This window comes from Bombyx mori, chromosome 23 (genome assembly GCF_030269925.1).
Source record: "Bombyx mori chromosome 23, ASM3026992v2".
Classification (NCBI taxonomy): Eukaryota; Metazoa; Arthropoda; class Insecta; order Lepidoptera; family Bombycidae; genus Bombyx; species Bombyx mori.
The window spans coordinates 18304242-18332142 of NC_085129.1; the positions used below are offsets into that span (position 1 = coordinate 18304242).

Here is a 27901-nt window from a genome sequence, read left to right on the forward strand (position 1 = left end):
TCATAATTCACTAAATAAAGTACAGTAAAAGCTCTTTATTCGCAGGGTAAATAAAAAAATAATAAAAAAATGGTTATATATTCTGTAAATATGCTGCGAATACTGAAACCGTGAATATGGAAAAGCACGTTGGATACCTACATATTGGAATCATTATTACCAATACGCATGTACCAATGTACTGATTTGATTCGCGAATGCAGAAATCTTTAGCCGCGAACACAGGAATCCGCGAATAGTGAAAACCCTGAATGAAGGAAGCGTGAATAAGGAGCTCTTACTGTACTAAAACATTGACACTGGCATTCACATTATGATATCGATCATTACTGGTAGCCGTACAACATTAAGCTGTAAACTCGTTAAACCTGAAGACATACATTATGATATGGGTGGATGATAGGACTGAAATTGTCTTCACAACATTTCCAGTTGGCAGAGATAACGAGACATCCATGGGTAACTGCCGGCGGACGAGGAGAACTCGAACAAGAGTTGCCAATGATGGAAGTTGTTCAAACTAGAGTACTGCCTTCAGCTGATGCTGTTGATCCTGATGTTTTACAGGTAACATAGTTCATCCGCATTACTTAGATATGACTTTATTAATCAGCACAGAACTGATGGTAGGACCTCTTGTGAGTACGCATGGGTAGGTACTACCACATCGCCCATTTCTACCGTGAAGCAGTAATGCGTTTCGGTTTGAAGGGAGGGGCAACCGTTGTAACTATACTGAGATATTAGAACTTACATCTCAAGGTGGGTGGCGCACGTTGTAGATGTATATGGGCTCCAGCAACCACTTAACACCAGGTGCGCTGTGAGCTCGTCCACCCATCTAAGCAATAAAAAAAACCAAATCGCTTTTCGGCCCTCGATATGAGCATTAAAATCATCAATAAACACCAAGCTTCGCTACGCTATAAACTAGTAGTAAATGTAAACTAGTGGTTCCGCAGTAGTCGAAATTCGACTTTAATCAATTTAAATTTTATGTTTAAATATTTTTATGGTTCTATTGTCAAATACTAAACATTAAACTTATATAATATTATATAATCACCGATTTCGCCAAAACTATACTATACATAAATAATAATAAAGACAAACAATATTCATCTATTCTCAATTTGACCACATACTTAAAACATTAACAAAAGTTTGACAATTGACAATAAACAAAGATTAAATTTATATATGTATATGTGTTGTGTCAAATACATGGTAGTGTGTGTAATGTTTTCTTTATTAATTTAATGTATCTTTTATGCATTATTTTAGAAAAATATTAGCATTGTGCACTTCTTCTCTATATTCTCTATAAGTGTGGAAAATTTCATACTCCTCCATCCGCGCAATTTTCGTAAAAAGGGATACAAGGTTTTTGCTTCAGTTATTTGATGATCGAATAATTTTGAATATACATCAATACAATTCGATTTATTGTCCACAGGCAATGTGCAGCTTAGGTTGTTTCAAGCAAAGAGAGAAGCTGGTGCAAGAACTGTTAAGTCCGCAGTGAGTTATCCCACATTTTTTAGACAATCTTTTTTTTCTGAACTTTAACCGACATTGGGTCTTTAGAGTCAATCTCTAAGTAGACTTTGGAGATGTTTAACAACGAGGGGATGATCTTCCACCGAGCCGTTGATATTTGCTCGGTAGACCGACGGTCAAAATGTTGATAATCGGAACTTGTATATCCGAAGACTTGTCTTGCAAATGTCTCGTAGGCGGTATACACACAATTTTATCGGAGCGAAACGTAAGCGGGCGTTAGTCGATGCGGGTAAGCTCTGACTGAAGTCAGCGCGGTGCTGTGCGCGGACGACGACGTATCGGCCCGACGTCACAGCCAACCGGTTTTGGGTGCGTGTGTCCAATGTAGTCGACTGGTGCGCATCGACATGGCTGAAATTTGTGTCGGAATAAAATGTAATGTGGTGTATGTAAATGCGTACTAGTTGTGTGTAAGTGTTTATGTGGACGTAGCCCATAAGACCATAGACTAACCATAGACGCGATCCGAAATTTAATGCTTTCCAGCAAGATAATTAAGTCTCTGATTGGGTCGATTGTAAGCCGAAACAGACCAGGTAACGGCTGTTACTTCTCAGGCCACCAGTTTTAGGGTTTGAAGGGAAGATCATCCACCAACGACCGACGCTCCGAATCCGTATTGAAAATTCCGTCAGCAAGGCTCAAGCGTCTCTCAAATGTCTTATATGTTCTATAAAGGTTACCGCCACATAGTCATAGTTTTTAACTAAATAAAGTAATATCCCCCCTCGTAAGAAGTATTTCTTTAAAACCTTCATGTTGACTGGAACTCATGGGTACAACGCAAATGCTCTTATGATGAGAAGGCTCTTAATGAGGCCGTGTGCAGTGGACACTGCGTCCACAACTATCGCAGATATTCAAGACTCGAACTAGAAGGAGACAACACTCAAAAGCCATTAGTAATTCTTCGGCTTATTAGCTGAAATGCAATTCACTCCAATCTCTTTTCGTTCGTTCAGTCACAACACGGAGAAGGTGATATACTTTTTGCTGCTGGAGCGGAAGCGCAGGCGTCCGGCGCGCGAGGACGAGGCTCGGCCTCCGCCCCCCGCCGCGCCCCCCGCCACCGCTGCCGCCCCCGACCCCCCACGGAAACGGCTCGACACCTGTCGGGTCAGTAACGCCGCACGCACACACAATCCATTCCCAGACACTGACACGAAAACCATCAAGGATACTAATCCGGTCACCGTCCTCGTCGAACCCGTCGCTTGCGACGAAGGGCTCGACGAGTAAATTAACCCACAGATACAGCCCACTGAGTTTCTCGCCGGATCTTCTCAGTGGGTCGCGTTTTCGATCCGGGCGTAGATTCTGAGAAGCACTGCTCTTGCTAGGGCCAGTGTTAGCAATACTCCGGTTAGAGTCCCTTGAGCTCACCTACACGCCCGGTTACGCTGACATAGCCTCTCATGGCTATTAGCTTAGGTAGGAAACAAGATGCTAAAAAATGCAAAAGTCACCATTTGAAAGCCCTATGAAATGACCTTAGTCTATATTCTAGGGAGTTCTTTATTTTGGCAAAGCAACGAAAGAACTGATGATACACGCAATGCTTATCGCCGTGCAAAGGAAAGCGACAATTGAAAACAAATGCGGGCTTTAGTTGAGACGATTAAATCACAGACACAGCCCACTGTGACAATGGCTGAGTCAATAGTTCACACACACTTATTTAAATCGGAGCTGATAATCGCCTTCTCTTTGCCGCCGCTGACTACTCCCCGAATCCTGATCACGCAGCAGCCAGTCGCCGTCGACGCCCTAGACACGTCCTTACGGATCCATCAGATCCAATAACCCTTGCATTAGACGCCTTCAGCTCTAACACTAGGAGCAGGCTTAGGGATCCCGGTAATCGTACTCGTCGATCTCGACAAAGAGTTTGACGTGCAACCTAACCCATAAATCAGCTCGCTGAGTTTCTCGCCGGATCTTCTCAGCGGGTCGCGATTCCGATCCGATAGTAGATTTATCCGCGAAGCAGCTGCTTTTGAGCTGTTAGGTCTCCTTCGGAGGCGCTCGGGCAGTTGTTAGCAAATCCCACCCCTCCTGGCTGAGCCTTTGCTGGCCCACCTGTCCTGGTGAAACTGGAAAAGCCTCCGGGCCAAAAAATAATTAGATATCAAGTAGGAGCTGAATCTTTATAATGATTTGTACAGTTCCTAATTAATTTCGCATACCTTTGCATATGGTGTCAATTGTGTTGTTACAAAATTAAATTAAAATTAATTTATTAAACGTGTGTTCCTAGTTTGTGAATTTTAACAACATCGTTTATATTTGTATATAACGCGTTATATGAGCTTCATAAGAGCGCATTATGCGAGGATACTCCTACAACGCGTTTCATATAACGCGGAACCAATCAACCGTGTTATAGGTGGAATTTTTGAATATAAACTTTTCGCTATATAAACATCAACAGGTGAACGGACAGTCTGTTCATTTCGGGCAGATTAGTGAGGGATCGCCCATCACTCCGAGAAGGTCTCAGTTGAGGTGAGTTTCTTCTGGTATTATTATCACTAGTGGTCCCGCAGTAGTCGAAATTCGACTATAATTAATGGAAATTATAAGTTTGAATAGTTATAATTATATTATGATTCTATTGTTAAAGACTATTTTATTACATTTCTATAATCACAGATTTCGCCAAGACTACACTATAGACAAATAATAATATTAAGATAAACAATATTATTCTCAATTTGACCACAGACAATAACAAAAGTTCGACAATAAACAAAGAGTATATATATATATGTATGTGTGTCAAATCAATGGTAGTGTGTGTAATGTATTTTTTAATAATTTGAAGTATTTTTGTGCACAATTAAAAAAAAAATAGCATTTTGCACTCCTTCTCTAATCCGACACGCCGTCAAATTTAGCCTTAAACTACGATTGTCTGCAAGATATACAAACATATAATACATAAATAAACATATATACATTTATTAACAATCACGCCACGTTAACTGGTCCCGTGTAAAGAACCTGTTTTACAGGTTACCAGATAACGGAAATAAATGTAAGATTTTTATTATACACATACATAAATATATTTAATATACATCCATAGCCCTGGAAAAGACATTTTATATTTATCATACAAATATTTTCCCTTGGTGGGATTCGAACCCGCGACCCCCTTGTGTCATGTTTCATGAATGATGCCCATGGACAGCTACAATGTATACGCTTATCGTCCTACCCTACTTTAGTAGTACAGTTTCGTGTATCCAAACCTTTCGCAATTGGTATACAGGTCATCATCGAGTCGACGTACTGAGGGACGAAGTTCACCGCAGCTGTCCGCCAGCCCACCAGGTATTCAAGATTTCTGATACTCCCTATCACTATCATGAGGCTTTCGAGCTTTTGACGAGCCGTAGTTGCGTTTATACAATAGCAGAGCCGGACTTAAATTAAGCTCTGGCCTGGGGCACAGTTGAAAATGCCCCCACCATCGGTATCTTTACTGGTGGTAAGACCTCTTGTAAGTCCGCAAGGGTAGGTACCACCGCCCTGTCTATTTCCGCCATGAAGCAGTAATGCGTTTCGGTTTGAAGGGTGGGGCAGCCGTTGTAATACTGAGACCTTAGAACTTATTATCTCAAGGTGGGTGGCGTATTTACGTTGTAGATGTCTATAGGCTCCAGTAACCACTTAACACCAGGTTGGCTGTGAGCTCGTCCACCCATCTAAGCAATAAAAAAATATGAAATTGAAAAAAAGACACACGAAAAACAAAAACTTATTAACATTGAGCATTAGTCAATGGATACGGATGATTATCTCTTCAAAACAACCGTTGTCGTTTAGGGAAACTCTGATAGAGACAGATATATTGGAGTGTAGTATTTTTACTATTAATAACAAAATTCAGAAGGGTCTATCGAATTAGATCAAACCTTTAAACGTATTCTTTATAGAGGGTAGAGAAGTGAGGAGCACCACCTTAGTGTATTAAAAAGTGTCCGCTAAAACGGAGCCAATTAAGATCAATTGACAGACAAGATACAAGGGAGTCAATTGTCCTTAATAAAAACACTTTTCTTGTCAATTGTACTTAATAATAATACTTTTCTTGTTAATTGTACTTAATAAAAACGCTTTTCTTGTCAATTGTACTTAATAAAACACCAACTCAATGTGTATTAAAAAGTGTCCGCTAAAAGGGAGCTAATTAAGCTGGCGCCACAGTAGCAAGTGGAAAGATTTAAAAAACGGCGCCATAAACTATTAGAGTAGAACTTCTATTAGACTCCCATTAGACTAGAAGAAAATAAAAATTTCCTATGTAAATAGTTATGATTTTAAATATTGCATACTTTTTAACTAAATAAAGGCACGAAAATAATTAAATTTTCCAATCCAGCACACTTCACTCTGTGTAAAATTGCTATATTCATATCAATTCCACTTTTCAGCTGGCCACACACCACATCGCGTGTCGTCGTTGGGAGGAACGCCGGCAACACCGGGTTCGCCATTAGGTAATTATTATTATTTTAATTCCTATGAACATAAATTATGGCTTAAGTATTTAAATTAGTATATATTAAACTAAATTATTATATAAGTATATAAATTATGGTCTAAGTCACATTTTTGCAACTTTACAAGTGAGCCATTTGAAGTTTTTGGAAACATTTGGAAAAAAAATATCATGACAAAAAAAACTTCTTCAGTTATTTGTAGGCAGTAAACTTAATTTAAGTTCAATTAAAAACATTGAACCGTTGATGCTGATACCGAATAAAACGCGCCTTAAATTACAAAGATAAATGTCGCGTGTTAAGCGAAATGTCGGATCAACCAAATACACTTTGACCCCTCGATATAATATCGTGGTTATTTACTGAGATTTATTCAGTACACCCACGTGTAATTGCACTGATGTCGAACACTTATCCCGCCGCGAAACAAATCTTGTCGGGGATTCACTCTCGGTGCTTTTAGGACCTTCAAGCACCGGTCACCGTCCTCGTCGATTACGACGAAGAGTTCGACGAACGAACTAACCCACAGACACAGCCCACTGAGTTTCTCGTCAGATCTTTTCAGTGGTCGTGTTTCCGATCCGGTGGTAGATTCTGCGAAGCACTGCTCTTGCTATGGCTAATGTTAGCAAATTCTCTCAGATTGAGCCTGTGAGCTCGCCTACCCGCCCCAGCCTAGCTGGAATAGCCTCATAAGCTACAAGAGAATAAGTAGGGAAAAATGTCATTCAATAAGCCACCGATCTTACACGTTAAACAGACAATATCCACATAAGTTTCGCTTTTTGCATTCCGGCCAAAAAGCCTCAAAGGTTATTGACCTGTCCGATCCCTGTTTTGCATTACGTTGCTTATTCTATTTTGATTGTCATAGCGCGTAATGACAAGGGTGTTGATTTAAAGTTGAGTTTTCGCTTTTCTTATTCTCATGCAAGAATTGCTTTCAGCGTCGCCTTCCGTCCGGGAGCACCATCACCAGAGAGCGAACTCTACTGGACCGACGATCAGCCTCAATATCGGTAAGTGTGAAATTTGTAATGATATGAGGGTATTCGAAAATAATTTTTAATACATTGCTATAATAACCGGCAAACTTCTTGAGCATTTGTTGACGTAGTGGGGGTAAGTTTGCGCATGGTACACTCAAGTGCAAAAACATTACTTACTCTGCGTCATAATGCTATTAAATTATTAAAATCAACATATGTATTTATTTATATATTTATTAGAACATCAACAAAACATATAGGTTAATAATTGTAATAATTTAATCTTGGGGTAAAATAGATATTCCTTCTATTAAGTCAAAACTAGAGCTGTTGCCAGGTCTTGGTTCAGTTAAAGCGAAGCTGGTATTTGTAATTTTTTTTTCGTTATCATAATCTTGACCATCATCATCATCACTGTTTTCATCACCCGAGTCACTATCATCGTGATGAGTCGACATAGGGCTCATCGGCGTAGTTTACAACTCGGTCGATTCGGTCTTCTTTTTTGTCTATAATTAATTATTTTTTGAAGATATTCGATTCGTAGTAATCGAATGTTACTTTTTTCATTTACCAGCTTCCGATTATTTTCTGTTCTTTTTTTCCATCTGAAGCCTAGCTCTTTCATAATTCGTCGTAAGCTTCATTCCGAGCCATTAAAATTTATATCTTCTTTAAATTCTTCGAAGCCTTTCTACGGTACGGAGTTTCGCTGCTTGTTATGTAGTTATTATGATTACATATTTTTATTACAGATTGAACGAAACTATCCATTCCGGTAACTTTCTTCTTCCCTGATCTTTTCTTACCCGGAGTCCGAAACACGGCGAGCAAGCCAGAGCCTTTAGCTTCGTTAATAATGCACCTAACAGTACTCACTGATGTTTTTGTTGCTTCCGAAGTCTGTTTTAATTTTTCCATATCATTCTTCCCCTGTTTTATAATGAAGCAATATACGTCGTACACAAATTTTCTACCCTTTCTTTTAAGTACTACACCAGTTTGTCACGGCATAGTGTATGTTTTATAAAAAATCAACAAACACTCAACAAATAGCAATGGCAACAAAGTCCACAAGCAATTATAACAAATAACTTAACGATTAATAACGATAGACTTTCCACTGTACGCAAGCGTACTTTTGGGAGCAAGCGGAATGAGGGCGCGGTGCGGGATGCAAGGCTCGACTGATCTACCAATAACGCGCTCGATACGATTTCCCCTGCCGTCGCGCCTCACCCTCACCACCAAAGTGACCTAAAATTCGGTTCTGCGCAGTCAAGGTCATTTGCTCAAGAAGTTTGCCGATTACTATACTGATGTTTTAGCCGTTTGTTGGAACGGTATATCATGGCATGTCAATATATCTGTCACAAAAAGCCATATACGCGGGTAGATACCACCATTCTGCCTATTTGCGCTGCGAATATTTTTGCATAGCCGTTAATTTATACAATAGATATTTAGACTTTATGTATGAAGTCCGAGGTCGGTATTGATATTCTGTTTTTGTTTGCTTAGGTATTGCTCAGATGTATGGACGAGCTCACGGCTCACCTGGTGTTAAGTGGTCACTGGAGCCCATAGACTTCTATAATGTAAATACCACCACCCACCTCTAGACATGAGTTCGTAGGTTTCAGTTTTTACAGTACAATGGCTGCCCCGCTTTTCAAACCGAAACGCATTACTGCTTCACGGCAGAAATAGGCAGGGCGGTGGTACCTACCCGTGCCACCGTGCGGGTATTTGAAAAATAAATTTCAATTCATTGCTACTAATGTAGTAGCCCTTTGTTGGAACTTTCCATGGTCTCCGCTAACCGCTTAACATCAGATATGTCGTGAAACGGTTGCAGGTGGCGAGCCCGGGGAGGCGGTGATCATTGTAAACGAGACCCCGTCTGGCCCGGCCGTCGCTGCCAGGCCGCACAGCCCGACGCAGTCACACCGAGGTACCCATTTCAAATCCATTCGCAACGCCACCTACCGGGTCCAAATTAGCGATCTCATCGAAATGACCTTTAGGGGCTCGGTGACAATCTGGCCCGATCCGATAGTAGATTCATTCGCGAAGCAGCTGCTCTTGAGTTATTGGGTCTTTTTCGGGCAGCTGTTAGCAAATCCCACCCCTCCTGGCTGAGCCTTTGCTCGCCCACTTGTCCTGGTGAAACTGGAAAGGCCTCCGGGCCACCAGTAATCCCTCAATCATAAAAAAAACCACCTGGGTTATGTCTCTGTTACCGCAGCGATGTTGTGTCACACTGCCAATACCACTTTTAGGCCGTTGACTCTTTACGGAATTCGAATCGATGTTAATCCGGGAGGAGAACTCATCCAAAAGTCAGAAGTCACGGGAGAACTATGGTCTCTAGGAACGTATTGATACACACAATGAAATATCTAAAGTGACCAGAGAAAAGGGGAAGTCAGTTGGATTCACATGTTAACACGTTTGTTTTTTAAATATCGGCCTTATATGCAGAGCATACGGCTCACCCGATGGTGAGTAGTTACCGTTGCCCATGGACGTTAGCAATGCCAGGCTTAGAGCCAAGCCGCTGCCTACCGTTAAGTACTTTTCACAAGCCTCGTTTGAAGAAGGTCGTGTCATAACGATCAGGAGACGTCGTGGAGGAGAGCTCATTCGAAAGCCGATTAGAGGATTTATTAAAACTGGTCACATCCTGTCTATTTTATTTATTTATTGCTTAGATTGGTGGGCGAGCTCACGGCCCACCTGGTGTTAAGTGGTTACGGAAGCCCATAGACATCTAAATGCCGCCACCCACTTTGAGATATAAATTTTAAGGTCTCTATTTTTACAATATTATAAACTAATGGGCCGTGTTGTAAAGCCAGCTTGGTTGGGTACCACGATCCTATATATCTGCTCCGAAGCAGTCATGTAGTTCTAACTTCGTTGACCAGATGTTCAGTGCACTCATACCAAAGGATCTGAGGCTTTGACCCCATTGCTTAAACAGGGAATTCAATGTATGGAATGATATGAGATTTAAGGTCTCAGTTTTAATACTACAACGGCTGCCCCGCCTTTCAGACCGAAACGCATTACTGCATCACGGCAGCAATAGATGAGTATATTTGTGGTATTACAGTCAGAGAGCGGTCGTCCCTCCCCGGGCCCCCGACGGCGCAGGCCCCGCCCTCACTCTTCCCCAACATAGGACAGATTGGAGGTAACTATGACCCTCCCAGCCCTTAACTTTGCCTTCTTTTGTTTGTTAATTAAGGCTTTAGTCTTTTAAGTCTCTTACACCTAGGTTAATTCTCAGTATCGCTCGGATTCGTATTTCCCAGAGTCTACTGTATATTCCTTAGTAACAGAAATTGACGTAAAATAATTACTTCAGTGCGCCGCGTAGGGCATGGGTAACCTACACGACATTCAAAGGGTTAAAGGTGAAAGGCACTGCGGTTTATGGCAGCAGTACCAGCCCTGTGCGGTCTCGTTACAGCGGGTACACATTGGGCGCTTTGAAACGCGCGATTTACTAACGCGTTTTTTGAGATACAAAAGTTCCTAAGGAAGTGTACACATGCAAACGTGCGCTCTCAGAAATTCGTGGGAACGCGTCAGCTGCTCGCTTGTAGATACAAGCGCCGCCATTTTGCTGAACATTTGATGGCGTGCTTTCGTGTAGGATGCACGTGTATTATGGAGATCGAACACTTCGATACGGATTTATTTATAGATGAAATCCAAAAGCGTTCACCTATATGAAACATGCAAAGTTCAGATTATAAAAATAAAATATTAAAAGAACGCAATCGAGAGGAAACAGTAGAAATTATAAAATTTTAAAAATCGAATCTCTTAAAAATTGTTGATTCACCAGTAACACCTACTTTAATAACATGGAGTAAGTCATCAAATGATTTTATGGACATTCCAAAATAATTAAAAAACTTAGGGGTTCATATTGCCCCAATTTTAGATAAAATGTTACAAACATTGCATGCGTTAGTTTATTTCGTAATAAAAATACCAACGTTTCACATAAGCTACAGTTTAATGGCATAAGCACCACGTGCTGCTGAGGCTAAAGTATAAGTGAAATTTATTTCGTAGAAAACGCAATACAGTGAAATCTAATTGTTCTTACTTTGTTAATTTTTGGTATTAGCATAGCCGGCCACGTGTTATGTAGAAACAAAAACACCTTAGCCACAGCAACGTGTGGCGGGTCTGCTAGTAGGTAGATATATATATGTTATGGTAAATGTCTATAATCTTGGGAAATGTACACTTTTACCTTTACCGTAGATATTGCGGAAAATGTGTACATTTGCCGCAATATCTACTTTTACCGTAACGTATATAAATTGAAATTCTCTGGAAGTTTTCTCTAGAACAGAAAGAACTTCAAACTTGATTTTCTGTTTTCAGGCGTCCCTAACGCTGCGGCAAGCGCATCGGCCCCATGGAGGGTGCGTTTGGCCACCATCAAGAACTCGTTCCTGGGTTCGCCGAGATTTCATAGGCGGAAAATGCAGAGTAAGTACCTTGAAAAGAATTCCTTCTCTAAACAATGGGGTCAAAACCTCAGATCCGTTGGTATGAGTGCATTGAGCGTCTGGCCAACGATGTTAAAACTATTACATGACCGCTTTGGAGCAGATAATATTTAGGATCGTGGTTCCCAACCAAGCTGGCTTTACAACAAGGCTCATTAGCTTATAGTACTGTAAAAACGGAGGCCTTAGAACACATGTCTCAAGGTGCATGGCGGCATTTACGTCGTAGATGTCTATGGGCTCCTGTTGTGCGGGCTTAGCGACGAAGGGAAAGATCTTCCACCAGCAGGAATTGCTCGGTAGACCGACGGTCCGAATGTTGTTGTTCGGAACTTGTATATATGCAAGCTCATCTTGAAAATGTTGTTAGCGAGATTCAAGCATCTGTCAAGTATCTTGTGTTGTATGATGGCTACCCGCCACACTGGTAACCACTTAACATCAGGTGGGCCGTGAGCCCGTCTACCCATCTAAGCAATCTTGTCGATCGCAGTACTCCATAATAATCTTTATAAGATAGCGAAGGTCTGGGGTTCACGGGCTCTTAGACTATTATTTTTTTTTTTTTTTTTTTATTGCTTAGATGGGTGGACGAGCTCACAGCCCACCTGATGTTAAGTGGTTACTGGAGCCCATAGACATCCACAACGTAAATGCGCCACCCACCTTGAGATACAAGTTCTAAGGTCTCAAGTATAGTAACGACGGCTGCCCTACCCTTCAAACCGAAACGCATTACTGCTTCACGGCAGAAATAGGCAGGGTGGTGGTACCCACCCGCGCGGACTCACAAGAGGTCCTACCACCAGTAATTACGCAAATTATAATTTTGCGGGTTTCATTTTTATTACACGATGTTATTCCTTCACCGTGGAAGTCAATCGTGAACATTTGTTGAGTACGTATTTCATTTGAAAAATTGGTACCCGCCTGCGGGATTCGAACACCGGTGCATCGCTCAACACGAATGCACCGGACGTCTTATCCGTTAGGCCACGACGACTTCAAAAATTATGTTACAAGCTAGGTTTTTTACTATTTAATTTTTATTGTGTATCTCTTTTTGTTTAGCCTGTAATGTATATCGTGTGCCTAATGTATAAATGAAATGCACTCACAGCATCATCGGAGGAAGTTCATCTGACGCCCGAATCATCACCGGAGCTGACGAAGAGGTCCTGGTTCGGGTCCCTCCTCCTGTCCGCTGACAAGGAGGAAACGTTCACGGCCCTCGTCAAAGGGAAACCTCTGGCCACCGTCAAAGCCGATTTGATACACGCCTTTTTGAGTGTAAGTATTCTCTCAATAAACAATTCGTTAATACTACCCTCCGGTAAACAAAAATCAAAGCGGACGGTTTTATGCCGACATCAGCCATGAATATTAAAAATGTCTTTTATTTAGCGTACTTTCGTTTGTAATGCATTCAAAAATGCCCCATAGGATCAGGATGATAGGGTAGCGTAAGCTATAATAGTCTAAGAGCCCGTGAATCCCAAACCTACTTTATTTTATAAAAGCTGAAAGTTTGTCAGCGAGCATGTCTCAGCACATGTGAGAGCGATAGATCATTACGAAGTTAGGGCACCGTGGCAATTAAACGGTACTAAAGGTGTCTAAAACACCGATCTAAATTCATCCATACAAAAAAATAAAATTGGAGTGTCTGTTTGTAATAATAAAATAACCAATTTTAAGCGTTTTACGCGTTGTCACGCGAAAAGCGTTTTATTAATTACAATTGACAAGAGAAGTGTTTTTACTAAGTACAATTGATAAGAAAAACCCTTTATTGACTACAATTGACAAGAAAAGCTCTTTTATTGAGTACAATTGACAAGAAAATCTTTTTATTGAGTACAATTGACAAGATAAAACCCTTTATTGAGCACAATTAACAAGAGAAGCTCTTGTATTGAGTACAATTGACAAGAAAAGCTCTTTGATTGAGTACAATTGACAAGAAAAGCCCTTTTTTAGTGCAATTGACAAGAAAATCTTTTTTATTGAGTATAATTGACAAGAAAAGCGCTTTTATTAAGTACAATTGACAAGAAAAGTGCTTTTATTAAGTACAATTGATAGGAAATGTGTTTTTTTAGATAGCAGAATTGTCGCACAGCGTTATAAGTCCAATGTCGTTCCGCGTCGAGTACAAGAGAGGGTCGAACGCGCCCGCCATGTTCCAGAGGCACGTCAGGTTTCAGGTGAGTGACTGGCCCTCCTGTTTCTAAACTAGGAAACAATGAGTTTGTATGTATACAAGCTTTTAAAAGTGAGACCTTACAACTCATGTCTCCAGATGGGTGGCGGCATTTACATTGTAGATGTCTATGGGCTCCGGTAACCACTTAATATCGGGTCGGCTGTGAGCTCACAATGAAGCAATCCAAAAAAAAAAAGTTTTCACTATGGTAATGGTTTCTGTGTTATTTTTTTTTTTTTGTGTTTAGCTATATAATCTTTTTTTTGTATTTATATCAGGTCGATATATCGACTATAACGAAGACAGCCGAGGAGAACGGGAAGGACAACTTGTTCGCGATAACGTTCACCTTACTGTCGGGTGAGTCGTCAGCCGTCGGCTGCTTTGACTGTTTCTTTTAGCGTAGACCATTTGTTGAGTTAACTCGCTCGAAGGTTCATGTTTCTGTCACCCAACATTGGGCTCTGGGATGAGTTTCCCCTACATGACTTTCCTTGAGCGTTATGACATGCTCTTCAAACGAGGCTTGTGGAGAGTACTTAACGGTAGGCAGCGACTTGGCTGTCCCCACGTCATTTCGATCCTCCCGATCCACTATCGGTGTTTTTAAGTACCAACGGTCACCGTTCTCGTCGAACCCATCACTTGTGACGAAGGGCTCGGCGAGTAATTTAACCCACAGACACAGCTCTCTGAGTTTCTCGCCGGATATTCTCGGTGGGTCGCGTTTCCGATCCGGCGGTAGATTCTGCGAAGCACTGCTCTTGCTAGGGCTAGTGTTAGCAACCTCGTCAGGTTTGAGCCCCGTGAGCTTACCCACTTGTCATCAGCTTAGGTAGGAGAAAAAGAAATGGCTGTCCTCATAGCATTGCTGGCGCCCATTTACGTTGTTGATGTCTACGGGCTCCGATTGAAGGGGGAGTGCTCTGAGGAATTGTTCGAGATGATACCGTCATCTCGTTTTTACCATCGCACCGCCCGCCATCGGAGTAGAGTTCATCCATACTACCTGGAGCCACTGCGGTCATCCACAGTGCGCTTCCAGAGGTCTTTTTCGCCACGTACCATCCGACTATGGAATGAGCTCTCCTCCACGGTGTTTCCCGAGCGCTATGACATGTCCTTCTTCAAACGAGTCTTGTGGAGAGTATTAAGCGGTAGGCAGCGGCTCGGCTCTGCTCCTGGCATTGCTGAAGTCCATGGGCGACGGTAACCACTCACCATGAGGTGGGCCGTGTGCTCGTCTGCCTACAAGGGCAATAAAAAAAAAAGCAGCAAACGTGTGACATCACCAGGCAACATCCGTCGGTTCCGTCGCGTGTGCGAGGTGGTGCAGGCGGCCGTGAGCCGGGCGTCCGGCGCCACGCGGCACGCCGTCCTGCACCCCCCCTCGCCCTGCGCGCACCGCCGACACGTGCACCCCGCAGGTACCTTCATTTATCTACTTAAGCATCATATTAGCATTACAACACTTCGTCTTCTCGCATTAAAACTGTTATAATCTCAAAACTTACTATTTTTTTAATTTTTTTATTGCTTAGATGGGTGGACGAGCTCACAGCCCACCTGGTGTTAAATGTTGCAAAAATGATTAATATTAAAAATATCACAAATGTTAAACCTTAAAAACACTCTCCTGTAATTTTTTTTACTGGTGGTAGAACCTCTTGTGAGTCCGCGCGGGTAGGTACCACCACCCTGCCTATTTCTGCCGTGAAGCAGTAATGCGTTTCGGTTTGAAGGTTGGAGGAGCCGTTGTAACTATACTTGAGACCTTAGAACTTATATCTCAAGGTGGGTGGCGCATTTACGTTGTGGACGTCTCTGGGCTCCAGTAACCACTTAACACCAGGTGGACTGTGAGCTCGTCCACCCATGGTCCCTCGGTCAAAGTTGAAAGTCTCTAAGTCGGATCCTCTGCTCCAGCTTCCAACGAGATCCCGGACAGTCCGGAGGCGCTGGGCGGGGAACCGGACAGCGACTCCTCAATGTTCGACTCCAGGAGTCCGGCGCCCACGCCCACCAGCCACACCTCCATAGACCAACTCGATCAGGTACGCACACACAGACTAAAGAAGTCGGCGAGACAGTATTCACGCCATCATGTCCACGGATCCCGGTAATTACATTATCAACTGATCCGGGATGCGTATATGCTGCGTACAATAAATATATAATAATAATAATAATTTATTTATCTCTTAAAGGTATAGTACATAAATAATGGTTTAAAAAAACAAAAAAACGCTTTTATAGAAAATCCAACTAAAAAATAGAAAATAAATTTTAATAAATTTAAATTAAAAATAGTGTATGAAAAAATTGATTTTATTGTAAAAAGAAGCGTGGGGTACTTTTTACTATAGATAGATTATTATATTTATACTATAGATAGATTATTATATTTATACTATAGATAGATTATTATATTTATATTATTCTTCGTGTCCAATCAGAACGGGACACATCTTCTAGGGTCCAGCTCTTCGGTGACCAGCGGCTCAAGTGGCTACAAAGTAAGTGTCATTATTACATTACCCGAAACTGGTAGAACAGCAGACACACAGGTAGAGGCGAGAAAGGATCTAGGATGGATTCTGCTCTCAAAATTTCATAATGTCAATTTCGGCTCATAGCGTTGTACCATGATTATTTATTCAGGAGACTGACAAAACAAATGTATATTAAAAATAGGTAAACAAAAACCAAACAAGTTTCGAAAATTAACATTATGAATGGATCAAAAACGGACGTTTTATAGTATATGTAGGTATCCAACCGAATGTCCCTTGTAAGGGTGGTCGACATATTGACTAATAAAAAAGTAAAATAGACGTTATTACAACTACGCCCGAAGTATGTTTTTATTTTGTCTCGTATAATCCTATATACCTAGTCAGGTCATAAATTCTGTCACATATTTAATGTAAAATAATTGAAACAAGTTTATTCAATATGTAACCATTCATATACCAAAATGAACTTAACAAAACATAGATTCTTATGACACTAAAGTTTATTCAAAATGACCTCCGTGATTTTGAATACAGGCCTTCAATCTGCGCGGCCAGTCGTCTATCGCAGCACGAACGAGGTCCATGTCAATAACGGCGGCTGCCTTAATCAAGGATGTCTTGAGTGACTCCAAATTGGGATGAGGCTTTGAGCAAGCTTTGAGCACGCCTTTTCCTCCAAGTGTTGCCATATCTTGTAATCTAACGGATTCAAATCTGGACTGGAGGAGGGCCAGTCTTCGTGCCGGATGAAGTCGATTTCACGCGCCGCCAGCCAGTCTTGTGTGCTCTTCGCTCTATGAGCTGGCGCCGAATCTTGTTGGAATACCCAGTGCCTGTTATTGAACGTGGTATGAGAAACAGGTTCCACAAGGTTCGTCAGGACTGTATTTTGATACACAACTGCATTCGTTTTTACACCTTTCTCACAAAAATGTACTTCTGTTAAGTCCCAATAAGAAACTCCCAACCATACCATGAGCGAGGATGGAAAATGACCTCGTTGGACACGCGGAATACGGTTGCTCGCTTCTTCACTACTGTGTGCGTACACCTTATCATTTTGTTTGTTGTAGCTCTCTTCTACGGTAAAAATTTTTTCATCCGAAAAAAGAATTTCCCGATATTTTCTTCCCGCGTACCGCTTCAACAAAGCGCGGCATCTCTTCAGTCTCAGGTCCATTAGACGAGCATTCAAACGATGTCCTGTTTTTCTTCGATATGCCCGAAGCCCTAAGTCTTCATTTAACACCCTTTTCACCGTGGTTCTGCTTAACCCCGTCTGAAGGGCCAACAGTTTCTGCTTACGTTTGGGATTTCTTTGAATTCGCGCCTTCACAGCTTTTATCACTGCTGGAGTCCTAACAGACCGAGGGCGACCACTTCTTGACCTGTCATCTACACTAGAGTCTTCATTGTATCGTTTGATGGTACGATAAACGAATGTTTTGGTTATATTAAAATTTTTCAGTATGTTAAAAATTTTAATTGGCGCGTAACCGCAACGATGCAACGCAATAACTGCAACACGGTCTTCTTTAAGCGTGAACTCCATATTTAAAAATGAGTAAAATTCCTAAAAGTATACATTTTTATTTTCATGAACAATTCGAAATTCGAATTCAATAAACTTTTTTGTGGCCAGCATTCTAAAAGAAAAGTTTTTACTGTGTGACAATACTTATGACCTGACTAGTTATATATGACGACGCCAGGGATGGCTGAGCGGCGGACTGACTGACTGACGGACTGACTGACTGACTGACTGCCGGACCGATCGACCGACCGACCGACCGCCATTTTATACCCTGGCGTTACGGCGTGTCTACCCTAAATTTTTTGATATTTATCAAAACAACATTTTATCATTTAAAATAATTATCAAGACAATGTCTTAATATTACTGAAGTCGTTATCCACGACATATAAATTACCATTCTATATTCGCAGCATATTTACGGAACATATACCTCGCGAATAAATAGCTCCTAATGTATAAGAATTTAGCGAATGAAACGGCAATTCTGAAGGTTTCACTTGTGTTAAGTACGTTTAAGACTAGATCCTCTGAGTTTCCTCATGCCAATCGGATGCCCTGATCAATTACAGCAGTGCGGAAGAAGACGACCGGCGGAACCGGCCTCAGCATCACTCGACCGCGAGATCATGAGTTGTGGCCGTGATATACCCGGTAAATATACCTAGTAGAGATCTATACCTATCTAGTAGAGATGAGTCGGATTTATTAGAACAGACCAGAGTACTTTATACTGGTGGTAGGACCTCTTGTGAGTCCGCACGGGTAGGTACCACCACCCTGCCTATTTCTGCCGTGAGCAGGTAATGCGTTTCGGTTTGAAGGGTTGGGCAGCCGTTGTAACTATACTGTGACCTTAGAACTTATATCTCAAAATGGGTGGCGGCATTTACGTTGTAGATGTCTATGGGCTCCAGTAACCACTTAACACCAGGTGGGCTGTGAGTTCGTCCACCCATCTAAGCAATAAAAAATATATATTAGGTATTTTACGAGATTAGGCTGCACCTAATCCCATTTTGGTCAATGTGTATAATCCACGTATTCCACCTAATCTTCGTATTCTTAAAACATAAAATCAAATGTTCAGCATACACTGCCACCTGTTCCTGCGCTATTTCACTCACTTACACGTTGCAATGTATCTCACAATCCCTGAAAGCCTAAACTAATCATTCAAATAATGATCCAACGATCACAGTTAACCAAATCCTAATAACGAACACAGAACTTGAGATTAGGAATAGGCAGATTGAGATTGCTTGCTAAGTAAAGTATTGGTTGTGAATGAGATTAGGAAGATTATGTGGATTAGGTATTTCGATTAGATATTTCTTAAGATTAGGAACAGTTGGACCTAGTATCTGATTTACCTAGTACGACCCATCTCTACTATCTAGACAATAGACACCTAATGCTTTTTTTTACTGCTTTGATTTACACAGAGGCGCACTATAGGGGGCAGAGGGGGGTCCGCGGGGACTCAACACGAATTCTAGCTCAGGACGCGAGATTTTAATGATTAAAATGATTTGAAGTCGTTGTGGCCTAAAGGATAAGATGTCCGGTGCATTCGTATCTAGCGATCCAACGGCGTTCGAATCCCGCAGGCGGGTGCTAATTTTTCTAATGAAATACGTACTTAACAAATGTTCACGATTGACTTCCGCGGTGAAGGAATAACATCGTGTAATAAAAATCAAACCCGCGAAATTATAATTTGCGTGATTATTGGTGGTAGGACCTCTTGTGAGTCCGCACAAGTAGGCACCACCACCCTGCCTATTTCTGCCGTGAAGCAGTAATTCGTTTCGGTTTGAAGGGCGGGGCAGCCGTTGTAACTATACTGAGGCCTTAGAACTCATATCTCAAGGTGGGTGGCGGCATTTAGGTTGTATGGGCTCCGGTAACCACTTAACAACACCAGGTGGGCTGTGAGCTCACCCTGATACATATATGCAATAAAAAAAGGTGCACTGACCTGTCACAAATGACAATAACATTTCATTTGTTGCAAAAGAGGGGCAGGTTTTTGTTAGAGCGCGCTTGTTTTTCGTCGGATCTGCCTCGTTCATACATCAAACGATAGCGCCCTATTTTTAATCAAAACTGTAGGTGACAAAAGAAACAGTAAGGGCAAAAAATTGGATTTGCCCCTCTTTTTACGGCAAGAAGGTCCTCAATTGTAACTGTTGCCTCACCGTTCAAACTGAGGCGCGTATTGAAGTGGGGGGTAAGCGATCTGACGCGTTCACGTGAGGTCGTCGACTCCGCGCGTCATCTGTCCCTCCGAAGCGTTCCTTTAGCGCGCCTCCGTCGGCCCTCGCACGCGACAATAAAAGCCCGCTTCTCGGAAGGCACCCACACAAAACGTTCGTCGTCAGAATGCCGGGAGGCGGCCTCCTCGCCGCGCCGGGGGCTTGAGGCCCGCGACGCGTCACTCAAGGACGCCCTCCGGAGGAACAACTCGCTGAGGGATCGGCGTGACGTCACTCCGACCACGACCATCGCGTGAGACTAGTCCCGCAAACGGCTCCAGCCCCGACACGAAAGGGTTTTGAACGATACGAAAATATAAAAAAAAAAAACGATATTGTCGGTTTTTACTACGTGAAACGAAAAATCATTTGTTTTATCGAATTCATAATAATATGCATGCATATTGACGTAAAATACCTACATCTTTTTTTTTTTTTTATCAAAATATTAATTTCTTACTAGAGAAAAAAAAAACGATCTAATAAATTCATTCCAATCAATACGTAAATTAGAAACATTATGTGTACTTTATGACATGTTTGATTATGAAGAAAAAAAACAATAGAAAAAAATATTATTACGAACGGCAACTAATTTTTCTATTGTTTTTTTTTTCCTAAATATATTTGTTACATTGTTAATATCGCTAATATACATACATATCGAGGGGTGAACGGCGATATGGTTTAAGTGATATTTCGCTTAACACGCGCCATTTATCTTTGTAATTAAAGGTCCCTTTTATTTGGTATCAGCATCAACAAACAGTTCGATGTTTTTAATTGAACTTCAATTAAGTTTACTCCATTAAAATACCTAAAGAAGTTTTTTTGTTATGATATTTTTTCCAAATTTTAATTGGCTTTAAATGGCTCTGCTAGAAAGTTGCAAAAATGTCGCTTAAACCTAAATAGTCTTTCACCTGTCGACGTACAAATAACACGACAGTTTTGTGATGTTTGTATATCTTGTATATTTGTGCGTTTTGTATAACGACTGTATGGTTGACTATCGGACCCATATATCAGTGTGCTTAGTCCGAGTTTTTTAACGTTCTCGATAGCGTAAAAGTTAACTCAAATTTCTATCCACTTGGAAAAGCGCTCCTAGCGGCAAACGTAGGAAAACTTTCCAACTCCATACAAATTTGAGTTAACTTTTACGCTATCGAGAACGTTAAAAAACTCGCAACAAGCACATTAGAGACACGTTGTCGAGTTAGCAAACGAGTATTGGTCGGGGAAATGGATCCTGTGCAGTCATCTAAGGCGAATCATTCACATTATTCTGTAGTTCAGTTATTCCCATCACGTTGTCAACATGAAAACGATTATCATTGGTTATATTATAGTTATCGAAATTAATTTTTGCTGCTAGTGACGTCACGCCTAACGAAATAGTGGTTTGTAAAGTTTGCGCGCCAAATTCGTATTATTTTATTACCTACGTCATTAAATGCTAAGACTTAAAACACGGGTATTTATTGAATATAAAATATCTCTCTCTATCTCTTTCTAACGCGAACATTAGAAAAGGATGAACGATTTGCTATGCTTCCAGCAGTTTCCGGAGACGCACAACGCGCTATGTCCGCCATTATAGTTTTAATAATTCAATACCAAAAAATTACTACACAATATCGTGAAATCGATACATAAATTTATTATTATTTATTCATTTTCGGATTGAGACTTAATAACGCACAGAGAAGTAAAAATAGTAAATTAAATAAAAATTCGTTCCAGTTGAAAAATAATAAAAAAATCATTGCTTTGATTTTAAAAGTCATTCAGCAGCCATTGCTCCGTGTTTAATTAAAGCGTTCATAATTCGAGTAAATGTATTTTTTAAATAATATAAAATCTTCCAAATTTTTTGTACTTCCATTAATTAAACACGAACAAAGCTTCCTAAATAATTTTAGATTAATGATTGTCAATTAAATTGACGTAACCATTTTGGCGATTAATTCATTACCTACCCGTTTCCGGTGTAAGACTTTTCAACTGATGTACTTTTATTTCACTCAACGAATAAAATTATCATGAATGAAATACCATTATCGAAAGATCCGGTCGAGATTTCAATTGTATAATATGTATATAAATCGGTACGGAAGACTGCCTTGCAGAAGAAATAGGCGACATTAAAAAGAAAAGGATTTTGTGAAGAGTATGAGTGGAACTCTATCGATTTCCAATAATGCTAGTTTTCTTTACGGAATTTGTATTAGGTTCGTGTAAATTGAGGCCTTTATTGAACACTGTGTGTGCTCATTCTGTCATTAAAATGTTAAAAGGATTAAAACGGTTAACAAATGTCATTTAATACAATGAGTTTACAAGCTATCTTTTTAATAATTTAATACGTATTGAAATTGCATTCCGATCTAGTTAGGAAAGATGTTGGCTTTCAAGTTACTAATATTATGTAAATAAAAATAAATCAATTGATAATTTGATGTTGTGAACGGTGCCGGGAAACGTCGGGAAAAATTTGAAAACCTCAATCAAACTGAAGCACGCCATATAATAGCAAACTTTCAAAACTAAATTTCGATTAACAAAGTTTTTTCCACAACACGACACAATTAAAACACTTCGCGCCATTTTGTCTGTAAATGACTAAATTCTTTCTTTTAAAACTAAGTTTCCTAAATAAAGAAGCTTTAATATTTTGCTTAAATGTATTGTTGCGTAGAAAAAAAGAATGGTCCTTTTATAAATTTGTACAAATCTTCCAAATATGAATCACGGCACATCCAAAACGGCTAATCATCAAACCAAAAATCAAAAAATCAAAATTGTCACTAACCTATAAAAATGGCGTCTTTTTATTCAAATAATAGTGAAGTAGGTAGTACGGATTGTGTGTTGTCTCTTTTTAGGACATTGAAATATTCGTTAACAAGAGTAGCTCCGATAGCGGACTTCAATTTATCTTATTATTGATGCATTAATTTTGGAAATCAAAAATCAATATTAACGTGCTCACATTATATTATTTTTCTTTAATATTAATGTATCAATCGTGAACTGCTGGAATATTGATTGATCGTTTATCTTTCGTGTTCGAGAGAAGTAAATAAAATAATCTAACATAAATTCTGAGTTGGAACTTACGTAATCACTCCAATAGTGACGATCTAACATAATAATGTTTTTTGACGTAAGTGATTCAAAATTAAAATATTTATGAGAGTGATATTGGTTAAAACTCGACATGAATGAATTAAATTTCACATCCCGATAAACAATTTTGTTTGAAGGAAATTTTGAAGCTATATTTTTTACGCGGCAAACCTGACTGTTTTTACCCAATTTCAAGTTTAAATAGTTTTAGGGGCTAATCTCATTTGTATGGTAATCGTAAATAATGTGTAAAATGCTGTAATTTATAGCTAAAATTAAATTAATGTATTATTATTATGTAAAGTTAAAATGTTGTTTCCATTAAATGAAAAGATATGAAACCGCCCATAATATTAAAAATAAAGCTACAATAATGTATTATGTACTGAAAACACTATGTAGTTTAAGGCGATTTAAAAAAAAAACGCTGTATTTTTGCAATGATAAACTTATTACAAAATATAATATGTATATGTACATGAAGTAAGTATATGTGAAATTGAATAATGTTAATAATCAAATATATATATGAGTCAGTCAGCGCAACAGTGGTCTAAGCTTACCATAGTTAGTATGGAGATAATAATTTTTTTTTAAACTGCTTCATAGGATATACAAATTCAAATTCAAAATCATTTATTTCAACTTAGATGTCAGTATGACACACTTGTTAAATGTCAAAATATAAATAACAACGTTAACTCTACCACCGGTTCCAAAAAAAAGCCACAGTCCTGAGAAGAACCGGCGAAACAAACTCTGCGGGCTTTTTTTTTGTTATTCTCAATTTTTTTTTTTAATTAATTAAAAATATTTACAATAGAGGAAAAATAAGTCAAAAAATACAATTAAAAATAATTATTATATTAATGAAAAATGAAAAGCCCAGGAGCGAACGCCTCATTCCCACGTAGTGCCATCTAGTAAATAATCCTTAACTTTATAACATGCCTTGTTGCACAAACGTTCCTTGACAGTTTTCTTAAATCTATAAACAGGTAGAAATTGAACGTTACAAAAACAATACGCGCAAAAATAATGTTTACAAAGCCATCTGTTATCTATGGGTGAAACTAGGGATAGGCCGGTTTTGTATCAAACAATTATAATGTTTTAAATAAATTGCAATATATACCTAAGCAGAAATATGAAAAGTTTGGCCACTTTTGCGCTGACAGCCTCATATGTATTATTTTTTTGCAGACTTTTGTGTTGTCTAGTTATGGATTGCGCGTTAAGGTTCGTCTGAATATGGGCAAGTTTTTTTTTTATAGACAAATATAACACAATCTAACAATATATTTTTTTATAAAAAATTATAACACAATCTAACAACAATCCGTTTACGATTTCGTTCAACACAACATCTGATTTGAGTTGTTAATGGAGAATGTTTTGACTATTTTTATTTTTTATTTGCGACTTATTTACGTGAACGTGATTTTTTTATTAAAATAAATAATATGAACTCGGACTTCTAGTGGGTAGTGTTTGATGACGGCTGGACGAACTCACGGCCCTCCTGGTGTTCAGTGGTGATCGAAACCTTGAGATGTGAGTTGTAGGTCTCAGTTCTTACAGTACAAAGGCTGCCACGCCCTTACAAGTACATATTTCATTAGAAAAGTTGGTGTATGGTACCCATAACACAGGGAATCCTAATTTCGGGCAGGATGACCTTAGAACCTATGTCTCGAGGTAAATGACGGCTTTTGCTAGTAGATGTTTTTGGGCTCCGGTAACCACTTAACAACGAGGTGGGCCGTGAACTCGTCCATCCATCCAAGCAATAAAAAAAACAGTTGCACTGTAAATCATTCATTATAGGAATGATAGGCGAACGAATCCGTGTGTGCAAACTAGTGTCAAATAAAAATACAGTTTTGGCTAAAATCTATCTTGTCCATATGAGTTTTTCGCGTGTCTGAGACGGGAGTACTCATAGTTGCTCATGAGTAGTCATGCGTACACTTAGAAGCACGTGAACTCGGATCTAGTTTTTTATTTGTTTGTTATCTTTGGCGTTTACGAGAACTTCGCGAATTAAATGTGAATTGTGATTAATTAAAAAATAATACAAGTGTATAATATATATTTTAAGTGTATATATAAGCAATTTAGTTCTGAACGCACATTAAGTTTTGGATTATTTTAGCGTTAGTCTGAATCAGAGGTATGTGTATATTTTTGTAAATACACAAACAGACATGCGAATGTTTGTATTATGTAAGTTTTGTATGGATTCCGTGTTTTTTTTTTTGTAAAACTATTCGTTCGTAAGCTTTTGTTGAAAATTTTTGAAATATCCATCAATGTAAGTAAGTGTACCTAATGACTAGAAATAATCCGTTTAGATAGGTAATTTGTATAAAGAATGTATGTAATTGACATAATGCTTTTTTACATAATTTAATATACATAATATATATATAATGGATTATATGTGTATACATAATGCATATAAGTAATTTTTTGTTTTTTATGCTTCCATTTTAGATATGTTTTTCATTAATTAAATGGTTTTGTGTTCTTTGGTTATATTTTTTGTTTTTAATTTGGTGCTAAATTGGTTATTTATGTTTTAATTAAATGTTTCCAGTTTACTTTGTTTAAAAAACATACCGGTGTGAGGTTCAAAAATTAAGTTTGTTCCTACTGTTTATCAAGTGAAATGCGTCACATAAATCAAAATGTCTTTTTTTTTGTCCAAAATTGCCTATTTATCTCTTAAACTAGTGATAGGGTGCGCTCTTTACACTTCGACACAAAAATCCACGATAAAATTCGGCCCAAATGCAACTCTAACAGTAACATCACTAGTCCGTTCGTATCGATAAAGTAACACAATAGAATTTCACATACAATTCTACATTGGGTTGTCTATATATTTCCCCTCCCCCAAACCCCCTCTCGACTGTAAGAACTGTTACCTCAATGCTGATAGTCGCTTGCAAGATACCGATTACATACATATAAATAAAATTGGAGTGTCTGTTTGTAATATTGAAATAACCGCTTTTTACATTTGCTACTGAAAAACTAGTAATCTTTATATTTTCGTTAGATTTTTTAATGGATCTTAAAATTATATCATGTTTATTTATACTTCGCTCTCATGTGCCACGTCTGGTTTCGAGTAAGGAAATTCACGACAGATTATCTATGCATATAAATAAAATTGCAGTGTCTGTTTGTAATATTGTAATAACCGCTTTTTACTACATGCATATGAATATATATACGGTACATACACCAAAATATTTTTTTTACAATTTTTAATCTCTGGAACGGCTGGACCGATTTTGATGACTTTCACCGACAGGTAGCTGATGATATAAGGAGTAATTTAGGCTACTTTTTTTAGACTAGCTTCGCCCCGCGGTGTCACCTGCGGTACGAAAATAACCGCGGGTAACATCGCGGGACTCAGCTATCAATAATAAAATTTAATGTTTCCGAAGCGAAGCGAGGGCGGGTCACTAGTAAATAAAGAAAAAAGAAAGAAAAAAATATGCAAATATATTTTTTCCTTTAGTTTGCATATATACCTTGCATTGTTATGTTTAATCTATAGTGAAGTTTTTTTTTTGTTAATATAACTTAGCGTCATTATTGTAATGATAATTGGGACTGACAAAATACGAATGCCGTATCGGATGTCGTTGTACAGGATGTTAGTATTGAATGGGATTTAATAATTTGCGTTTGAATTATCGCTTGGTTCATGAGTCAATGTTTAGTTTGATGTCAAAAAGTCAGGTTTCTCTCGACTGGCTATCACGCTGGTAGGTAGCAGGCTATACCGCTTATTTATGCCATGAAGCAGTAATGCGTTTCGGTTTGAAAGGCAAGGCAGCCGTTGTACTGAAAAACAATAGTTTAAAAAAACTAACAAAATACGCTTTTATAGAAAATCCAACTAAAATAAATTTTAATGAATTTGAATTAAAAATAGTGTAAGAAAAATTGATTTTATTGTAAAAAAACCGTGGGGTGCTTTTCAGGATATTATCAATATAACCCTTCTACACCTATCTGTTCATAAAATATTTATAACTACTGATACCATGCATATATATGTAAAGACGTGTTAACTTACTGGCACACAAACCTTTTGTCGTCAAACTGATACCTGGCTTATTCAAAGTCCGAAACACTAAAAATATGTTTTAAAAAAAATATATTTCTTTCGATTAACTTTTCATTTCCAAAGTCTAAAGTTATTGTGAGAATTGAGACGTGTATGTATTCAGTTTGAAAAGTGTCATTGATGCTGTTTGCGTGAGATGAAGCCCATAATTATACAATTTCGTTATTTGGTTTTGACAATTAATTAGCTGGACGAATTTGTGATTTAAGTTTTCGATAAACGCGAGAAAAAATGTCTGTGACCCATTAAGCTTTCGAAGATAAGTTAATTTATGTATTTATGTATCCGTTATGTAATTGAACTTGTAAATGTGTGTACGCTGCGCTATTGAATCTCATTGTAATTGCTTTAAATAAACTTACTGGTTGATATTGAAAAAAAATTAAAAAAAATACATTTGAAAATATTTTTGTGTTTCTTTTATTTTTTCCTCAATAAAGATTATTGGTTGTGAACTGAAAAGATTTGGTGGTGAATCCTTTTCTGCCGAGAAGCAAATAGTGC

At 39.0% G+C, this 27901-nt stretch overlaps 1 protein-coding gene and 1 non-coding gene across 2 annotated transcripts in view; both read left to right on the top strand.

Moving 5' to 3' along the window:
• LOC101741779 (serine/threonine-protein kinase BRSK2) overlaps positions 1-27803 on the top strand; it is a 46261-nt gene extending 18458 nt beyond the window's left edge. The window contains exons 9-26 of the mRNA XM_038019299.2: positions 433-567; positions 1457-1521; positions 2526-2679; positions 3995-4068; positions 4838-4899; positions 6003-6068; positions 7022-7093; positions 8922-9017; positions 10182-10262; positions 11474-11581; positions 12722-12891; positions 13704-13808; positions 14086-14167; positions 15103-15234; positions 15734-15861; positions 16264-16323; positions 18430-18511; positions 20242-27803. Of these exons, the coding sequence (XP_037875227.1) occupies positions 433-567; positions 1457-1521; positions 2526-2679; positions 3995-4068; positions 4838-4899; positions 6003-6068; positions 7022-7093; positions 8922-9017; positions 10182-10262; positions 11474-11581; positions 12722-12891; positions 13704-13808; positions 14086-14167; positions 15103-15234; positions 15734-15861; positions 16264-16323; positions 18430-18511; positions 20242-20372 (1803 nt within the window). The 3' untranslated portion in view covers positions 20373-27803. The remainder of the gene's footprint in view (positions 1-432; positions 568-1456; positions 1522-2525; positions 2680-3994; positions 4069-4837; positions 4900-6002; positions 6069-7021; positions 7094-8921; positions 9018-10181; positions 10263-11473; positions 11582-12721; positions 12892-13703; positions 13809-14085; positions 14168-15102; positions 15235-15733; positions 15862-16263; positions 16324-18429; positions 18512-20241) is intronic.
• Mir3259 (microRNA mir-3259) lies at positions 13500-13605 on the top strand. Its single transcript, NR_107544.1, has one exon. It is a non-coding gene; the product is annotated as a microRNA mir-3259 (primary transcript).
• Positions 27804-27901: the final 98 nt, after the last annotated feature.